This window comes from Sceloporus occidentalis, unplaced genomic scaffold (genome assembly GCF_023333645.1).
Source record: "Sceloporus occidentalis isolate IW3139 unplaced genomic scaffold, rSceOcc1.0.p SCAF_11, whole genome shotgun sequence".
Classification (NCBI taxonomy): Eukaryota; Metazoa; Chordata; class Lepidosauria; order Squamata; family Phrynosomatidae; genus Sceloporus; species Sceloporus occidentalis.
In genome coordinates, this window is record NW_028316991.1 from 18,331,093 (window position 1) to 18,350,232 (window position 19,140).

General features: G+C 39.4%; 1 protein-coding gene across 1 annotated transcript in view; it reads right to left on the reverse strand.

Annotated features, from left to right (window-relative positions):
* Window positions 1-476: 476 nt before the first annotated feature.
* The window catches only part of LOC149305656 (beta-1-syntrophin-like), a 71,147-nt gene continuing 52,483 nt past the window's right edge, over window positions 477-19,140 (reverse strand). The window contains exons 4-7 of the mRNA XM_089477376.1: window positions 16,406-16,545; window positions 3,863-4,059; window positions 1,285-1,475; window positions 477-569 (exon numbers count right to left, since the gene is read on the reverse strand). Of these exons, the coding sequence (XP_089333502.1) occupies window positions 477-569; window positions 1,285-1,475; window positions 3,863-4,059; window positions 16,406-16,545 (621 nt within the window). The remainder of the gene's footprint in view (window positions 570-1,284; window positions 1,476-3,862; window positions 4,060-16,405; window positions 16,546-19,140) is intronic.

Here is a 19,140-nt window from a genome sequence, read left to right on the forward strand (position 1 = left end):
GTCAAAAAGAGGGTAATCGGTATGTTTTCAGTAGAGTGAACCTCCAGGAGAATGCTCGTATTCATCACTTGCTATGTCTTAAACCCATGATTCAGTGTAGTGTCAGTCATTAATATCTTAGTCTCCACTGGGGATAAAACATTTGCCCCCTTTATTATCTCTCATAGAATGGTCCAAGCCTAAGGAATAACCCAACAACTGTCAGATTTCTTTGGGCAACCAAGGCTTTCATGTAAAGGCCAGCACAAAAAAAAGGTTTTTGTCAATCATCAAAAGTGGCTTGTGGTTTTCTCCAAGTAGTCATGAAATATACGATGCTTTTTTATGTGTTTTTTTTTTCCTTTTCTTTTGACGTCTCTTCTCCGGACCTGTGAAGATGTTGAAATTAAAGTCGTTTTTTTGCTAATGCTATCTATTGCCTATTACAGTTTAAGGATGTCTGTCCGATCTTCTCTCCAGAGACCATCTCATGGTCCTCAGGCCACCAAGCCGAGTTTCGTAATCTTAGCCGAGAGGAAGGAATGAATGATGAAAACAATGGGCTTTGGGCAACAGTGAAGATCCAACTGCTACGAGAAAAAAAAACCAAAAAAACATAATATCCACTCAATAAATTAAATAAATAAACTTTAATAAAGCTGAACCAAAACCGAAACACTGATGTTCAGCAGTTCGAAAAATGACTATTTCCAACAATACCAGACTAGTAATCTAACCTAAAATAAGTAATTCTAGAAAATCAAACAGCTGCTTAATCCTCCGGGGGTTTAGTATTTTGTAATTAAATCAATCACTTGTATTACAGGTGGAGACTTTACTCATAAAGTGATAGATTTTATTACAACATAGAAACAATGTCACATAAGCTTTCGGGACCACAGAGGTCCCTTCTTCAGATGTCTTTGTGGTGGGGTTTCTATAAACTTCCAGCTGCCTCTGGTAACCCAACCCACCCATACGTCGTTTCTTACGTCGAGCTGTAAAAAAAACAATTCCGCGGCCTACAAAAAAAATATATTTTTTCCTACCAGCTGGAAAAACCTTAAACATTACTTAGTTGCTGACCTTTTCTAAGGATAACCTCACGCCTGCGTCATGTATGTTTAACTTCCCTCGAAGTATTAACCTCTACCGCTTCTGGCGGTAGTCTATTCCGCTCTTCCACGTCTACTACCCTCCCTCCCAGGGATAGAATACTTTAATAAAATAGAGGCTGTTGCGATTGGATTCTAAAATGCTTGTCAAAGAACTCGCAAGACTGGGACATAAATATAAAATACTTACAATCTCTCCATCTTTGCCTCCAAAGTCTAAATAGAGCATTTTAACCCCGTCATCTGAAGACATCTTAAGTTTTTCATATGGATATTGAGCCAGCGGCTTAGAAAAAGTACCATCTGCAGATTCCGCCGTTACCGTGAATCCATGGTCATAATTTATGAGCAGTCGGCAGTCCTGATTCTTATAAGTACAGGCTAAACAGAACATAAAGAGAAATAAAAATCAGCAATTCTACCAAATTTACATATTTAGTTTGGGCTTCGTTTTTATAGAAGGTTGGCAATTTACCCCTCTAGAAGGAGCCACCACTTTATTTCCCTTCTATATCCCATAGGGCTTTAATCACTAAACAGTGACATTTATACCCAAACTCAGGCCAGCAATAATCCTGTAATTCTGTAAAAGCAGGCCCTGTTGATATTTTATACACCCCTGATTAACCCTAATCTTTCTACTGGGTACAGGCTAGGGTTATACCACAGCCCTACAAAAAAAGTTTTTTGTATAGTTAAACCGATTGAGAATCAAACATGTCTTTGTTAAACATATTTTTGTTAAATATGCTAGAACGCATAATAAACGGGATATGTATGTGGGACAGTCTTTAAAGGCATCTGGTCAGATTTTTTTCATCTTACATTCTTTTTTGCAAAACGAGCTGCTAAAATGGAACTTCCACCAAAATCACGTTAACTATTGTTTTAAAAATATTGGTTTTTTTTAATTTTAAGGCGGCTGCGTATTTCTCATGTATATGTGTTCTCGCCCAATCTACTAGACAATCACCTTGTGCCCTTATCACACTGTCTCCTGGTAAACAATGGAATGACTCAATCTTAATAACCCAGAGAGACTCTCTGAATCATGGAGAAAAGGAATTCAGCATAGGCAGGATCGTTTATCAGCATTGCCAGAAAGAATCAGCTCAGTGTGGTGATTGTGCAGGGAAAGTCACTCAAAAGATCACGACTGACAACAATGGCGGCCTCCAGGTCTGCAGATAAAGTGAGTTTATTGAATCAAAACTAGATAAAACCCGCTTTTATGCTGGGACCAAAAGGGGTAAATACCCATGTTATTTTTAGTATTATTTATTGTTTTATATAAAGCCGTCAAATTCCGTAGCGCTGATAGAGGTGAGGTTAGAAGTGTGGCTTGGGGACAGGGCTTTACTACAACTTCTTCCATTGGTGCTTGGCCTGTACATATGCAGCCAAGGTATTATGAAGAATAGTGCATTATATTTACACAATTTAGTGTATAAACACATTTTCTGCTGTTTCTTTGTCAATTATTGTGACTTTTAAGGCCGTAGAACACTGTGATATCTGTATAGCCAGAGATGGTCCTGGGCATGGTGGTTCCCCAATGGTTACGACGTTAGTTATGTGAGAAACACGTGTGTTTCTACATGCCTATGCCCGCTGCTACATCTATGAATATAATGTAGTATAAGCGTGGGGGAGGGGGGATTTCCAATCTCCGAGGCTGTACAAGCATCAGCATGTGATATTTCCCCTGTTACCTTACTTTATGTTTCACCACAACGGTCACACTATTTACTGAAATGCAAAGCAGTAACTCAGATTAAGGTCGTCTCAAAGGCTCTTTCTCTGCCGGAAGAGTCACACTGGAAACGTTTGATCTTTTTTTTGGAACCGGTGGTGAGTTTAGCATTTGATGGCTGTGTCTGCTTTAAAATTATATTTTTAGTCCCTTGCACATCCCAGGAATGCCCCCTAAGCCCACTTTATGCCCCCCCCCCCAGGTGTTCAACCCAACACATCTCCCGGTTGCCACTGCACATGGAGTCTAATCAGATCTCCCACTCGGATGTGTAGAAAGTGCTCCCATTTATTTCAATGTGCTTGCTTTCTTGCTAGTGATTGGCTGCTTCAGTTGGACAGCAGGGGGTGGTGGAGAACTGCAGCTTTGGAGCTGCAGCTTCTCCTTAACAAAAGTTTTTTTTTTTGCAATTCTGTCCGTTTGTAACATTGTCAAGTCCACAGAAATAATGACTCCCAAGTCCCTCTCCCCTCTCGTCGCTGACAGCACCGGACCCCTAATACTTTATTTTACCTTTGGATTTTTATGTTTGAAGTGCATTATTAGACACATAAGTATAAAGTTGCAAATCTGAAAATTAAAGCTGCCAACCCACTAGGTTCTGGGCGGTATTTGATAGTCCTAACGCTATAATAAAGGAGCAACGCATACTCCCTGGAGCGCTAAAGTTAAACAAGCCCCGTAAGTTTTAAATGCAATGTATTTTATAAGCTGCACTCGTTCAAGTGTTAACGTGGATTTTATGAATGCTGACATTAACTTCCACAACCCAAGGAGTTTGCCTTGGCAGAGATCTGTCTTGCTTGGCAGGTCCCGTATCCGTATTGACTCACCTGCGCAGCTCCTACAATTACTCCTCTATTGTTTGCCTTTGGATATTTCCTTAGTGATTTTTTTTTTTTTTTGCATTAATTAACTTGCATCGCATAATAAGAGAAATGCAACATTTTGCTATATTTTTCATTCCCCAGAATCTTGGTTCTTTAAAAATACTTTCCGCCGGTTTTCTACTTACGGGTGGTGATCTCCTTGATGAGCTCTGCTGAGTTGTGGCAGCCCTGTACAATGTACCTCGTCCACAGTGAGAGGTCTCTGCCGGTTTCTACCCGGAACAGATGAGTCTCGATCCCCTGTCTGGATCCGGTACGGGTGGCAAATGAGAATTCTGTGCCCGGCAGTGAAGATCCTTTTCCAGGGCCAGAATGGACCAGTCTGAAATAAAGACGCCAGCGGACTGAGTAACTGTGCCATGCGTAGAATAGCTCGCATATGCCGAAGCCACCCTGGGCAAGACCCAAGATAAATTACACAAGTGGGGGTCTGCCACCCAGCAGAGTTTTAATTCCTCGCTTGTCCTATTCGAACCGATGGTGGCACTGCATATATGTCAGGGGAGGAAATACTGCCCAAAAAGGCAACTGAACACAGATTTCTTTAATTCTTTTCTTTAATTCAAAATTAATTTTTGCCACGCAAGTGCCCTGGATGTGCCCTCTTAACCATTTTTTGCCCAGGTGGCATTTAGAACTCAAGTTCTACAAGAACTTTAACCAACAAAAAAAGGAAAAATGCATACAATTGTCAACAATAAATATGATTTTTAAAAGCACTATATTATATGTAATTATATTCAATTCTGTACAAAAGTAATATTGCCAACTTTTAACTATTGCTAGGGTACATTTTAACCCAATACGGGTCAGGTCTATTTTTAGAGTTTTCCTATAGTTACATTCAGATGCTGATCCTTTACACAACTCAGACTTTAAAAAGGGGAACACACACACACACATATATATATATATATAGATATAGATATACAGTACTGTGCAAAGCACTGTAAAGTAAGAACGCTTTCAGAAAATAGTTCATTAACAAAATACAAAGTAAGTGAACAGAAGAAAAATGTAACGCAAATCAATATTTGATTTTGTCTTCAAAATAACATTTGATAATTTGCACAAATAGGTCAGTAGTAGTGTATATATACAGCATTTATTTAATAATTAATAAATAATGCCTTGATAACTTAAAAAAAAAAGCAAAAAAAGGACATTAAAGTTATTTTTTTAAAATGTAACTTATTTTAGAATTATTATTTTTTTTTTACTTTTTTGCCTTCATTTCTGGGATGGTTGCCAGCAACCTGCCACAATGTATCTATATAAAGGCAAGTAGGCTTTCACCTGTTAAGAAGATTGACTTTGTGCTAGAATTCAAAAAAACATTGTAGCAAGTTGTCCAATACAGGTTTGTAATAATATGGTAACTTCACATCACCTTTACAAAGAATCGCTGGCAAACATCCTAGAAATCAATTAAGGACTAAAGGAAAAAAAAAAGATGATTGTTATAAGGAACAGGTGGATTGTGCCAAGGCTTGAAAGCAAAAGGATCACACCAGCAACACTTGGCACAAAGTCCAGTATGTGTTAAAAGTGTGTTAAGATTTGGGGTACATGTGTTGTGTATTATTTTAATTGTTATATGGTGGGTGATATAAGGTCAGACCTGTCTTTAGTTTAGAATAGTTTTTTGTTGTTTTTTTTTTACATTATCTAACAAAAGAAAATAGCAATTTAAGATTTGCTAAAATTTAGCACACACCACAGAATTTCTTAGGTGATGTTGGTTTAATTGTAGTCTTTTTTAGCAATTTTAATTAAGGTGAATTTGGTTGTGAATGGCAACCCATGCATTGTTCACATCTGTTAGATCTAATTAAGGTTTAGGCGGGTGATTGAATCTATGTTTCCGGGTGATAACATGGTTACTGAATCGGGCTCCGTCCGGCTTCTGCCTCTAAATTTCACAAGCTCCGGCTGTTTAGAATGATTACGCTGTTTCACAACGTCTGTGTTTTTTCGTTACTAAATATTGGTGGTTCCAGCTGGTTGCAGTTATTGTGAAATACAGCTAATTACTAGAATAAAAATTATGTTTTTCATAGTTATTAAAAAACTTGCAGAAAAGTTAAAGGGAAACTGCTCAAAATGATCTTAATAAAATAAAGAGGTCTTAGCTCTACTACATGCTCAGTTATTTGAATTGGTTTTAAAACCATTACTTATCAATAATTATTCATGTTCGGCTGGCGAAGGATTTGAATCGTTGGGCTATACAGTAGAATGGTCCTGAAGACAACATATTAGAAGCCACTCTTTTCCGGACTGGGAATGAAAAGCAGCCCTGGAAACATTTGGAGACCAGCCCCATATAGTTCGCGGTCGAGCTCTTTTACCCACACGCACCCCTTATACATACCCGAGTCATACTATTTGCCATACAAATAACTATAAAAACCCCCACTCTCCAGAAATGCCTTATACCCCCTATATGCCACTCTGGCATATAGGGGTGTGACAAACCCTATAGCATGAGGGCCATACATGTCACTTTTAGGGGTCCTAAGCACAGTCCTCTAGGGCAATCAGAGTCAGGAACAGCAGCTTTGAACAAAACAGCGCTTTATTTTAACCGCTTAAACCCCAAAAAAACAAATCATAAAAAGAAAACCTAGCTCCCAATTGGAGCCCTCTCTAACTGAACTATGCTGGTCCAGACTGACCGGCCTAATCACCCACTACCTCAACCCACCAGCCAGACCCAGCTACGCCAGGCTCTGGAAAACCTCCCCCAGACAGCACACACAGGTCCAGGCAGGTATTGCCTCACTTGGCTCAGGGATGGTCTTCTTCAGGGCCTCTCTTTGCCCTGGGAGCACAGGGAACTTCCTCTTCCCTCAACAGTCTCTCTGATTATCAGGCCCCAGGGGGTTTTAATGTCCAGCACCTGTGCCTGATGCCGGCGCCATAGGAATCCCGGACCGGATCCTGCAGATTTCTTGCCTTCTGGAAAACCTGGCATGGAATTTCCACAGAATGGGGGAATGGAGCATTGGCCCACCCTGCTCTCCAATTGCTCCACCCCAGGGACCCATATTTACATTCTTGATAGCACCTGTACCCAAATGCCAAAAAAAGCATCTCCCTTGGGTTTACACCATCACAGGTGGTTGAAAGGCATATCATGGGACAGAGTGGCATATAGGGGGGTATAAGGCATTTCTGGAGGCAGAGTGGCATATAGGGGGTTAAAAGGCATTTATAGAGGCAGAGTGGCATAAAGGGGGGTTAAAAGCCATATCATGGGGCACTCTACCTTTAGAAATGCCTTTTAAACACTCCCCTCCGACTTACTACTGCTTCAAAATCCCTGGTGTCTGGTGAGGGCACCGCGCCGCCCAATAGCCGTGCCTCAGCTCTTGGTCCCACCCCTTTTAGGACGTGGGAGGAAGTGCTGAGGTACGGCCATTGGGCAGCACGCCAGCCCCTTTAACTAGGCGCTCGCTGCAGCTTAGCGGCTGTTTTGAGTGTTGGTCTGCCGGCCGCCCGCGCCCACCTGCACTCTTACAAACTTTCCAGAGCTGTCTCAAGAAGCCCAACACGGGGCCTGGTGCAACTTGTCTGTGCCTTCTTTGCCCCCCTTCCAACATGCACTCTGACACACATATGTAAACACACTTACACAAATGACAGACGCTTACTCATAATCACTAACACACACATACACATTTATTCTATCACATACTCCATCTCACCCCACTTACACATACATGCTCACACATACACACACACACAATTACATATCCATGCTCACACACACACACAATTACACATCCATGCTCACACACAATTACACATCCATGCTCACACACAATTACATATCCATGCTTAAATCCATACATATACACAAACATACATCCCACCTCCCTCCCGCCCCTGCTGGTTCTTCTCCAGCTGCTCGCACAGTGTTCAGCTGGTTTCATCCATATAACATGACCTAGATACGTTCCTGTTTCCATTGATGGTTCAAAATAGTTTGGAAAGGGTCCTTCCTAAACGATTGTGAAGCAGTACGAGGAGTCAGGGACAAGGGGTCGCAATGGACCCCTGTAGTTACGCCAATGAAACCCAACATTTTTTAATATATACTTACAGATGAGGCTGTACAGGCTTTTATTGCAATCACATAATACTTTTTTTTTTACATAGCACAATGTAAAGATTTTACAAATAATGATAAATATTTTCCCAGAAAATAATTTAAGCAAAACATGTTTAGTATTAACATTTCTCCCAAAATACTCAGAGTTTATTTCTTTGTGTGAATGTTGACCCCAAAAATTCTTCCTATGTACCCCATTGGGTATACATACACAGGGGTGAAAAATGTGCGCCGCTACATGAAGAGAATGATTTATTTATAATGATAACCACCATTTTTTTTTCATTTAATTAAAAAAAGATAATGGCTTGTTAGCTTGTTCTTCTAGAGGACGCTGAAGCTTTATGTGTGACACAATGTACCAAAGTATCATGAAATATGTATTTTTATTCTCTTTTATTGTCTCACATAATCTGTTGAAGGGACATTCCAGCCATCATGTGCACTTTAATGCATGCGTGGTCCCTTTAAATTTTTATGTTCATTTTGCAAATACATGGGGGGGGTTCTGGAGAATCCAACCCCCGGCCAGATGTCGTAGAGGAGACATGTTTGGCCAAACACATCTCAATGCACACGATATACTCACCTTTAGTGAGCTCCAGCACTGGTATGGTGCTCAGATCCTTGTGCATATTCGTGGAAGTGCTCTCATTGTAATCAAGCAGCCAATAAGAAGTAAGAATAGTGGGGCTATGGAGGAGGAGAGCTTCTGGAGCAGGGGAGCCTCTTCTATGCCAGGTAAGTGCTCTCTTTTCTGTTTTGGAAGAAGGCATATTGAAGTACTCACCGAAGGTTACTCACAGAGTACTTGGTATGCATTGTTTCAGGCACACAAATCTTTCAATGAAGATCAGGAATTTACATGAATGTAATCTTTCTTTAGCATCCGTAGATGAAAAAAACATACGGACTAGATTAACAGGCAAAATAATACAAAATAATACAAAAATAAGGAATATTTATATTGTGGTTTCATTTTACAGAAAAAAAAAACATGCACACAAAAATTGATAAAAGATTAAAAAAAAATAAACTGTAGAAAATAATCAGGAGAACCAATCCTTTCCAGGATGCCGAGTACAGAGGTTTCTTACATTATTAGAAACATAAATTTGGCTTTTTCTAAAGAAGAAAAATCAACTCAGGCCACAGAAAAAGGGGGAATGTAATAAACAAACCAAAACGTAATATTTTTAATGGAATTCACGGAACACAACCAACTCTGTATTATTCTGCAGGTAGCACGGCATCACTCAGTCTGCTAATTAAAAAAAAAGAAAAGAAAATATTTTCTGCCTAATTACATTAATTACAGTATTCTAATAGGATTTGTGGTGTAATTTATAAATCATCAGGCTAACTGTCAAATTAAATTGTTTGAGAGATTTAAATATGAAAGCATTCTGTATTCTTTGATGAATGCAAAAGATATTAATATTCAACATTTTACCATTTATCTAGTTTGCCCATTTTTCCTGCTATAAAAAACTCTGAACTCTTGTTTTTGGCCCCCGATCTTGTATCCTATGCATGTTTAAATTCCATCGCCGTATTAACCTATACAACATCTAGACGAAGACTGATGCACTGATCTATCACGCTCTCAGAAAAGTATCTTCCTTACATTATTATTATTATTATTTTACATTTACATAAACTGCGCCATTTTTCTTCATATTCTAAAAATGGAGAAAAAATGCACTTTCCACTCTGCAGAAAATTTCATGGAAAAAAAAAAGTTTCTGCCCAGTTTCTACAGTCAGTAACATTATGTTCCAGATTTCAGAATGTCAATAGAATTACTGTGTGCATCAGAAAGCCAATATTAAATATTTTGTGCCGCTTCCACAGATGTCGGCGTTACCCCAGGAGCTCTAGCGAAAGAGTACCAAATGGTGCATTATTTCACAAAGAGTAAGTCTTGCAGAAGAAAAACACATTTTTTTTACACAGGGCCGTTCGCTCAGCCCTTAGTTGTTAAGGGTTAAGTAGACAGATAGTAACTAAAACTCAGCAAGTCGAAGACCGAGCTGCTGTCAACTCAATGTAAACTCAGGCAAGTGTAAAACCTGTGATCAAGTTTATGTGAGTTGGCAAGTTTTCCAGGCCCTTTATTAATTCTCGGTGCCCCATCTTTCCTGCCCATGCCCTCTTGCATATATGTTTGGATAATATGATAAACTATAGATGGGGTTCCATCCCATAACCCATATCTTAATGAGTTTACCCCTAATATTACTGCCTAGTTTCAGTATATATGTTTAGATTGTAAACTCTGGAGAACAAGGATTTCCATACCTGTAATTTAAAATGCCCAAATTCATTGTTTAATAATAATAAATAATATTATATGCTTACATATGCAATACATTAGATATACATCTAATGACATTGGTTTATTCCCTGGACTTATCTAACATACTTTTACCCGCGTCTCTGGCTGATTCATAGAACGTAAGCATCTTCTTGTTTCTTAAACAAAGGCAAAGCCATGCAACCAAATTGAAGTTAACATTTTCTAACAGATCCTTTAGTGTCCGTTTCCGAAGAACTGCTTTGATCCGGTTTGCCATTTTGTTTTTACAGCTAGAAAAAAACGTTAGAAAAATCCGATTCCCCGTTTTGCTTTTATAGCAGCGACAAAGACAGATGACCCCGGTGAACTTGTCTCATTTGGTATTCTGCCGTTTTGACTGCCGTACTAGCTGCTTGTGAGCTGATAACCCTACACTAACGGGACACGCCAGCTCTGACTCATTATTTCTGCTATTCAACTGTACAAAAAATGGGGAAAAAATCTTATTTTCAATGCTGCGTGCGCTCCTTTAAAAAAATACTTAAAAAAGCATAATAGTTATTTAATCAGGCAGAATTTCCTGTTTTGTTGTTGTCCCGAAATTGGATCTGCCATTTTTCTCAAATGCTACATTTTACAGATCAACACATTAAATGAACCTATGTAATGGTGTTTACAGTTGAAAAAAAAATAAAATTTTTTTAATTGTAAACCCCTTATGCGTATAACATAGGGGCAGCCATCTGAACTTCTTGTTCTCATCCACATTGTCACCTCTCTTCTATTGTTAAGTTGCTGATTGTTCTTTCTGCAAAAATAATTAGTGAGTTGGCTCCATAGATTATTGGAATTGTGCATGTAGAGTTATGCATGGACCAGTCTTCTTTGTCAGACCTTGTCAGGATTGGGTTTGGAGCGTAAGAGCAGAGGATAGTCCAAAACAACGTCAGGAACGGTCCAGTAGTAATCCAAGCTAGGGTCAGGAAACAGACAAGTGGAGTAGTCTACTAGGAAAGCCAAAGGTCAAGTAACGGAAAATCCAATAGAGGGTCTGTAGCAAGGCAAGCAGAGAAGAACGGGAATCTGGAGTCCAAGGACAAACAGGAACCAAAGTTCTGGAACACTGGAGTAAAGTGGTCACAGTCTGAGGGGTTTTATAGGGCTGTAGGTATCTACTCCTCCCCTGTGCTGAACAAGCTCCTCATGGGATTGGTTGTCAGAGAGGATTCCACAGCACCTGGTTCACCGTTTATCTGTGTGAACATCATTGGTGGATAGTTGCTGGTGGAGGCAGGCCTTACCTCCCCTCCACAGGTGAACAACATTATGCTGATGTCTGGGCAACACCTGGTCCTCCCTGGGGTTTGCTGGAACTTTAGACCGCGGTTTTGGCCTACCACGCTACCGTGATCACGGGTAGATGCCGCTACTACAGACCGCGGCCTACTCTGCTTTTGGAAGGAAATCAGTGTTGGAGGACAGCTGGGGAGAGCAGGTAAGGGTGAGAGGGGCATGAGAGACCTATCTTGAAGACAGCAACCAAGATGAAGACCCAACACCTACAAGGGAGTCTTACGCTCTGCCTTTTACTGAAGGTCCATCTCCCTGTGATATCAGTTCACAGATGATGTGGTCTTGCTATATGTGCTAGTGTTTTGGCCAGCAACATATTCTGGCCTAAACTAATTGTCCTGTCACAAAACTGCCAATCCACACCAGTCTATGTCCTCCTCTGTGTCTTCATGTGTAAATTACTGGGAATGCCATCATATCCCAGAACTTCACATCTGTTCACCTGGGCAAGGTCGAGAATAAGCCACTGGTTCCCATCTTACTCTGCCTGGCCCCACTCGGACGGTGAATATATGTCTCTTTTTCACTTTTGTCCTACTTACAATGTTTTCAATATTATCCTTACTGCTAGCGAACATATAGGACACTTAAGTTGTGCTTAACCAGAGAAGAAAACCAACAGATCTGTCAAAAATTTTTTTGATTAATATACAAATGGTGTAAATGTCCTTAAATGACTTCAGATGTCACGGGACTTGATTGTAAAACCTAGGATTTGCATCATTCATTATTGTACCATACATACGTCGGTGTGTGTGTTCTCCTTTGTTTAGCAATCAGCCATTTCTCAATCAGCCGTTTCTCAATGGTATTCTTTGGGAAATTAGATTTTTTGGGCACTGGTAATTGGAAGCAGGAGAATGTCGGCGGAAAAATAATGGTTCTTTCAGACGACACTTACTTTCTTATTTTCAAGAAAAAGCCCCGGGTAATATTATGCACTTCCTTTAATGTTTTGATTTTCATAACAAAAAGAAAAAAAAGCTTGAAAAGCCTAGTTATTATTTATCTGCTTTACGTATAAACCTTGACAAAAGATGAAACATTGTGCTAGCTTAAAAAATAATACAATAAATGTGGTTGTCATCTGTGACAATAAGTATGGATTTTTTTTACATTTTAGGATTAATGAAAATATTTTTAGGTGTCCGACGAGCCCCAAATTAGTTAACGGATATAAACTATAAATTTGTATGTTTGCAACTGGACATTTAAAACCCTGTAAACTCCATATGTTGAAGGCCAGTCTCGTTGAATCGCAATGCAGAATAATGTAAGTTTATACACAGAATTTTTTATTTTTGCATACATATTTTTAAAAGGTTGTAGGTGCCACACACTGTGGCTGTTCTTTGCCAAACGCATGCTGGTGAAGTGAGTATTATTTGTTTAGCTGTAACCTTGAGGAATAGGGCAGCCATAGGTTCATTTCTTGGAGGAACCAGGAATATCTCCCCCAGAGTTCACTTTTACCTTGCCCAGGGGCAAAGCCGGGGTGTGATGCACCATGTGTACCTGGCTCTGCTGCCCCCGGACACAAAATAATTGCTCTGTACCCTACTCTGTATAGCGTCTTTGCTGCTTGATTCCGGGAGGCTTTAAAATATTATCATCTATGTAAAAGAATGAGGGGGCAAGGGAATATTCTTGCCTTGGATTCCACTTGGTCTAGGACCGGCCCTGAATTCATACCTTTTGTGCTCAACTGGCCTACCGCTAGAGTTGGTAAGCTGAACATTACAAGAGAGGAAGATGGTAGGCGAAAAAAACACCACCCAAATAAAACACCCAGGAATACACTTTTAAAGTTAAAAAAAGATAAAACGTGACAAAAACCAAAACTAAATTGGTGGTCTCAATATGTATAGAAAGGAGGAAAGATGAGAAAGAGGAGAAGTGACAGAAACATTTAAACCGTCTGCAGGGATATGATGTCATATACACGCGCTCTGTGTCTTAAAGGCACGGCGCAGCTTTTAAGGCAGTGCCGATGAGGAAGGGGGCAGCTGGGGGCGCTGCTATAAGTTGGGCCTTGGGCACTGTAGAAGGTAAACACATCGCGGATGATGGTCCTTTTGGGTGATTAAGACTAAAACATTCTATTGATTCCCCAAAGTCAGTATGAGAAGGAGTGCTTGTCCAGTAGACTGGGCCATGAAAACAAAGTTAGAACACATACACTAGAACTTGAACTGCTTTACAACAGAAATCAGCACAATATTTAAAATTTGTTTTAATTTGGTTCTAGTGATGAATTAATTGAGGAGTTTCCATTAAAAAATGACCCCAGTCAAAGGCCAAGGAAGAAGAAGTGATTTGTATCTGGAAGAAGAAAGTCCTCTAGTGTACCTGCCAGGTGAGACTAAGCCTTCGGTTGACTAAAGGCACCTCAGGCTATAAGACTCTTGCGGTTCTCACAACAAATGGCAAAGTCCCCCCTCCGGCACTGGAGTACTACCCTCGCTCTTAGTAAAAAGACTGAGAAACTTGCACAATGTAAAAAAACAGCAACAGAAGCTTTTTTGTTTTTGCAGACTAAGCAGTATAACAATTTCCATGAGATTTCTGAATTAGAAAGATATCCTTACCGTTCCTTGGAGATGAAAATAATATTTAAACACAGCAAGTAATCAGAAAGATTCTGAATTCTTTAATGGAACATTCAAATGAATACAAAAAACTTGCTTTTCAGTTAACTTTTAATAAACATACTGAATTAAATATTATATTAAGATTAATGTAAGCAACCCAGTGGGTATTCGGATTGGTAATATTGTAAAAATTAACCTGACACAATGTTTACTGCAAAAAATGTTACATTTAATGTTTTTTTGTAATGAGGAAGGAAATATAAAAAGCAGAGAAGTAAAAAACATCACCGGATGTTCTGTTAGCCTATGGTTGGGTGATCTGAGGGCATCAAGCGAGTGCAACAGATCTGCCAGTTGGTTACCCCGGGTAAGAATATGCATATTTTACCCTAAATTGACTCAGCACCATTGGGGGTTTCTAATGTAGATACTGATGGAGCTCTGTCTTCACTGACAGTCCAAGGAGGACCACATCTGACCAAATAATGGATATTTTTGGAGACTCGCTTGATAATAATTAAAATTAATAGGGTTGACCTATCATGCAGTTTGAGAACAGTCTAGCTGTTTGATGACCTAAAGTGGAGCTCATGTTAAAAGTTCCTAGGCATGGATTCGTACTGTTTGTATATCGTAGAAGAAATGCCTGTTGACAGATGTATGGTAGCAGTTTCATAACTACTGCCATGTAAAATGGACTGTTAGATTACATGCTGGTAGGAAAATTCTTGGAATGGAGAATAGCTGGCGTGAGCAGATGAAAAGTGATGACATTTGAAAGTAGAACGTGACATTTTAATCTTTTTTTTAAACCCATTAGTGGAACATTGGCAAGGTTCAATGGACTCTGACACGTCGATGAAACACGTCCAACATGAAACACTGGAGTTCCATCACTCAGTCCACGGAAAAACAATGCTAAGTTTAAAGACACGATTAGTCACAAACCCCTTCTGGAAAAATATCTGAAAAGTTTTAGACCATTCCTTCCTGAACAAAATTTTATATTTCAAAACGTACTGATACACTCTACTGTCTGCTGCGTATGTTCCCGGTGGTCTAGGGACTAGCCGGGAGGTCTATGGCTCTTCCAGCAGGAACCTCTCTTCTCCTCTATTACATGCATGACCAAAAACTGCCATGTTACTATGACATCATAAACTGTTCCCATCTCATTGGCAAGACCAGAACAATCCATGCCTATTCTAAAGATCATCTATTAGGTCATCAATACTGGACACCATCCCCCATTTTATATTAGCTTACATACATTGATAAATACCATTATGCAGCCAAATAGGATAAACTTTTTTCTCTCATAATTAGCAGTTTTCTCTATAATTTTGTTGACTATAGAGTACTAAATAAACAGGGTGCTGGTGGCTCTATTATTAACCAAATATCCTATTTTGTCTAGGATATGTATTTTAATAGCATTATTTTTCCAAAACACGTCACACATCAAATTCAAAACCATAAACATTTGGAGCAGCTGCGAGGAAGGAAGTCTATTACTGTCACTGGGGAAAAACAAGATATATGGAAATAGTCGATAGGGGGGAGAGGTGAATATACTACCTTTGAATAAGGTAGGAATCTTAGTTTTTCTACATGTGGTTGTCTGAAAAATGGGGATCATTCTTAATTCTAAAGCGTATTTTAAATGAAAGTGTCTGTTATCCACAGTATAAACTGGACATGGGTATTAACAAAAAAAAAAAGTTAATTATTTTTTTTAACTTTCCTATCTCAGCATGCAGCTGACCGGAGGGAGGGGAGTCCCGGGTGGCCACTGTGCCCATAGTCGCACAATTTAAAAATTAAGATCACAAGCCTTTATATGGTGTACTTAAAAATGTTACCACATCATACTGTAACCCCAAGAGTTCAGGTGTCCACACGTGTTAGGGGATATGGCTGGAGGACAGGTGGGGATGGACCATGCGCCAACCCTACCCAAAGAGCCACCTAGCGGCATTCAGCTTCAGAATGCTGTGAGGTGGCCACATGGAAGCTGCAGTGGAGGTCTGTGTTGAAAAATCTTAAAAAATAAGATATTAATTTATGCATATTGCATTCTGGGATACATACAGGAAGAACATTTCATATTTTGTCTATATATTTGCCATCCACACCAATGCCAATTACAGGTCCACCATGAGCTCCATTAATCAATGACTATAGACCACAGGGTTCATATTTACACTCTTCCTTCAGAGGCAAAGACGAACATGTTCATCACAGATTATACACATAAAAATACCGCGTTCGTGATATTTACTAGCAAATTTGAGAGATTTTCATATACCTGGTGGCAATAAGTGGGTAGCTGTGCACAGGACTGTACCATAACTCCTTCATTCGAGGCATACTGTCATACATTAGCAGGTCCTTCTCGGTTAACACAACCAGAACAGGTTTCCACTGCTTTTCATTTTCACCCGTAACCTAAAAAAGAATAAGAATTGTTAATTATCTTAGAAGACGACAATGGGCTCACGAATTAGCATACGTGGTGCAGTATGCTAAAGTAGAGTCTTCCAGTTTGTGTATAACCAGAGGTACACCACCGTTCAAAAGTTTGGTGGTAGTTGCAAATATTCAAACGAGAACTTTGAAGGCCGAAGTGGAGAAGGGTTCCATGTGAACAGTCACTTAGCTGTTTTCATGGAAAATAGGGACATTCCTAGGTGTAACATAATTGCAAAAGGGTTTTCTAATCACCAGTTAGCCTTTTAGCCTTAAACTTGGATCAGCGAACCCAAGGTGCCAATGGAACACAGGAGTGATGGGAGTGATAAAGGGCCATTGGAACACAGTAGTGATGAGAGTGATAAAGGGCCACTGGAATACAGGAGTGATGGGAGCGATAAAGGGCCATTGGAACACAGGAGTGATGGGAGTGATAAAGGGCCGTTGGAATACAGGAGTGATGGAAGTGATAAAGGGCCATTGGAACACAGGAGTGATGGGAGTGATAAAGGGCCATTGGAACACAGGAGTGATGAGAGTGATAAAGGGCCACTGGAACACAGGAGTGATGGGAGTGATAAATGGCCATTGGAACACAGGAGTGATGGGAGTGATAAAGGGCCATTGGAAGACAGGAGTAATGGGAGTGATAAAGGGCCGTTGGAATAGAGGAGTGATAGGTGTGATAAAGGACCTCTGTACGCTTATGAAGATATTCCATTAAAAATCAGCCGTTTCCAGCTACAATAGTCATTTACAACGTTAACAACGATCAATTTCGTGTTCATTTAATGGACAAAAAAGTGCTTTTTTTCAAAAACAAGAAAATGTGACTCAACTTTTATGTACCGCAGATTATAAAATAAGAGACATAATTGTCTACTTGATGGATGTAAAGTACAAATTACTGTGTGTATAGATGCATTTCTTCCCGGACAGTATGGTTGGGATAGACTGTTCTTTGGAGGGGGTAAGCATTAAGTAGCTTATGCTGTATATCATACCGGGAATACTATTATTGGTCAAATAGCGGAATTGGACAGTTGACTATTTTGGGGATGTTGGGAAGCTGTTATTTAGAGGTTAATATTACATTTTTTGGAGAGAAATCCCAAAATTGGATAAGGGAAGATGTACTTAAGCAAGTACACTCCTTTTCTTACTCTGATACCCAGTATACAATTGTATCCGCTTTATTAATTTCAGTGGTCCGTATCATTAAGCAGTTTCCGTAATTTAGGTTACTTATTTGAAGAAATCTCATTTTGCCGTCATTGGTTCCGTAGACGTAAATGGAGCCTCGTTGTCTTTATATCAGACTGTTCCCATTCAGTCGTCACCTTTTCTTTTACAATAACCCAATCTCTCTCGTTTATATCCCTGGCGTTTGAAAGCAAGGTGTCAGGTACCACAATTTTTTTTTTTTCATAACAATGACTTCAGCTCTGTTATTTCGAGTACACCAATTTCACAGCTATAATCGAGAGGCAGGTACTAATTATATTTGTTTTATGAGACGTACGGGAGCAAGTAATTGCATGGTTTGGGAAGAAAGGGATATATGAAAGAAACTATATTCATGTTAGAGGTACAAAGGGTTTAAATAATAAAGAAAAGATGTATTCAGTGATAACAAATGTTTTCAGAACTCCCATTCCGTTTCCTATTAAGGTTTCTGTTAACCAAGACAAACTGATATTACATTCACGGTGATTGCACTTTTGATTACACACCATTTATACACCATTCAAATAATCTGGGCACGAGAGACTAGGTATTTAGGAAAGAAGAACAGGTGAAATGTGTAATGTAGCCGGTTCTTTTCATTAGTTCTATGTAGTTCTGCTTTGTTTAAGTCTCTGAATATCCATCGTTTATGTCATGTTCTGAATAATGTGCCAATCAGCTGGATACTCATAAGGAGATCCATTCATATAGAATCACCACCATAGTACTCGATCTGCAGTGAAAACCCAGTGTTATGGAGGAAAAGCTTGGTTTTACTTCATTTTAGGTTCTCTCTTTCAAGTTGGGAAGTCTTTTTTACAAAAGGTTATCAGTTTGGTGCCAAAGATCTAGGATTTTTCCATGGTCCTCCATGCGTCATCCGCTGTAGATGTTAGCCTTCTTCCAATGTTTAGCATAGCTAAGCAGAGGATAGTAAGTGAGGTTGGACGTTACCCTTTCAACCCTACATAGGGTTGATGGCTTCATACATGACATTGTGATTCAGAAGCAGGGGACTTAGAAATATTGTTTTTTTTTAAAGAAAATAATCCCCAACATCGCCCTAGGAAAACACAAAACAGGGAACTAGTCATAGATCTTTAGATCTTTAGATCCATGCACCAATTTGCATGCATTAAAATGCAATGGAACCCATGAAAAATTGTCTGAAAATACGAATTAAGTTGTAAAAAAGAACTTTTGGTACTAGACAGTTCTTTTAATATGTAGTTATTAAGTAAACCATATACATACATATAGACGGCAGAAAAACTGGCACCTGTAGTCATCTCTTTTGGAATTATGTTCTACTTTTTTAGGATTGCACATCCCAAGCTGTCTTGG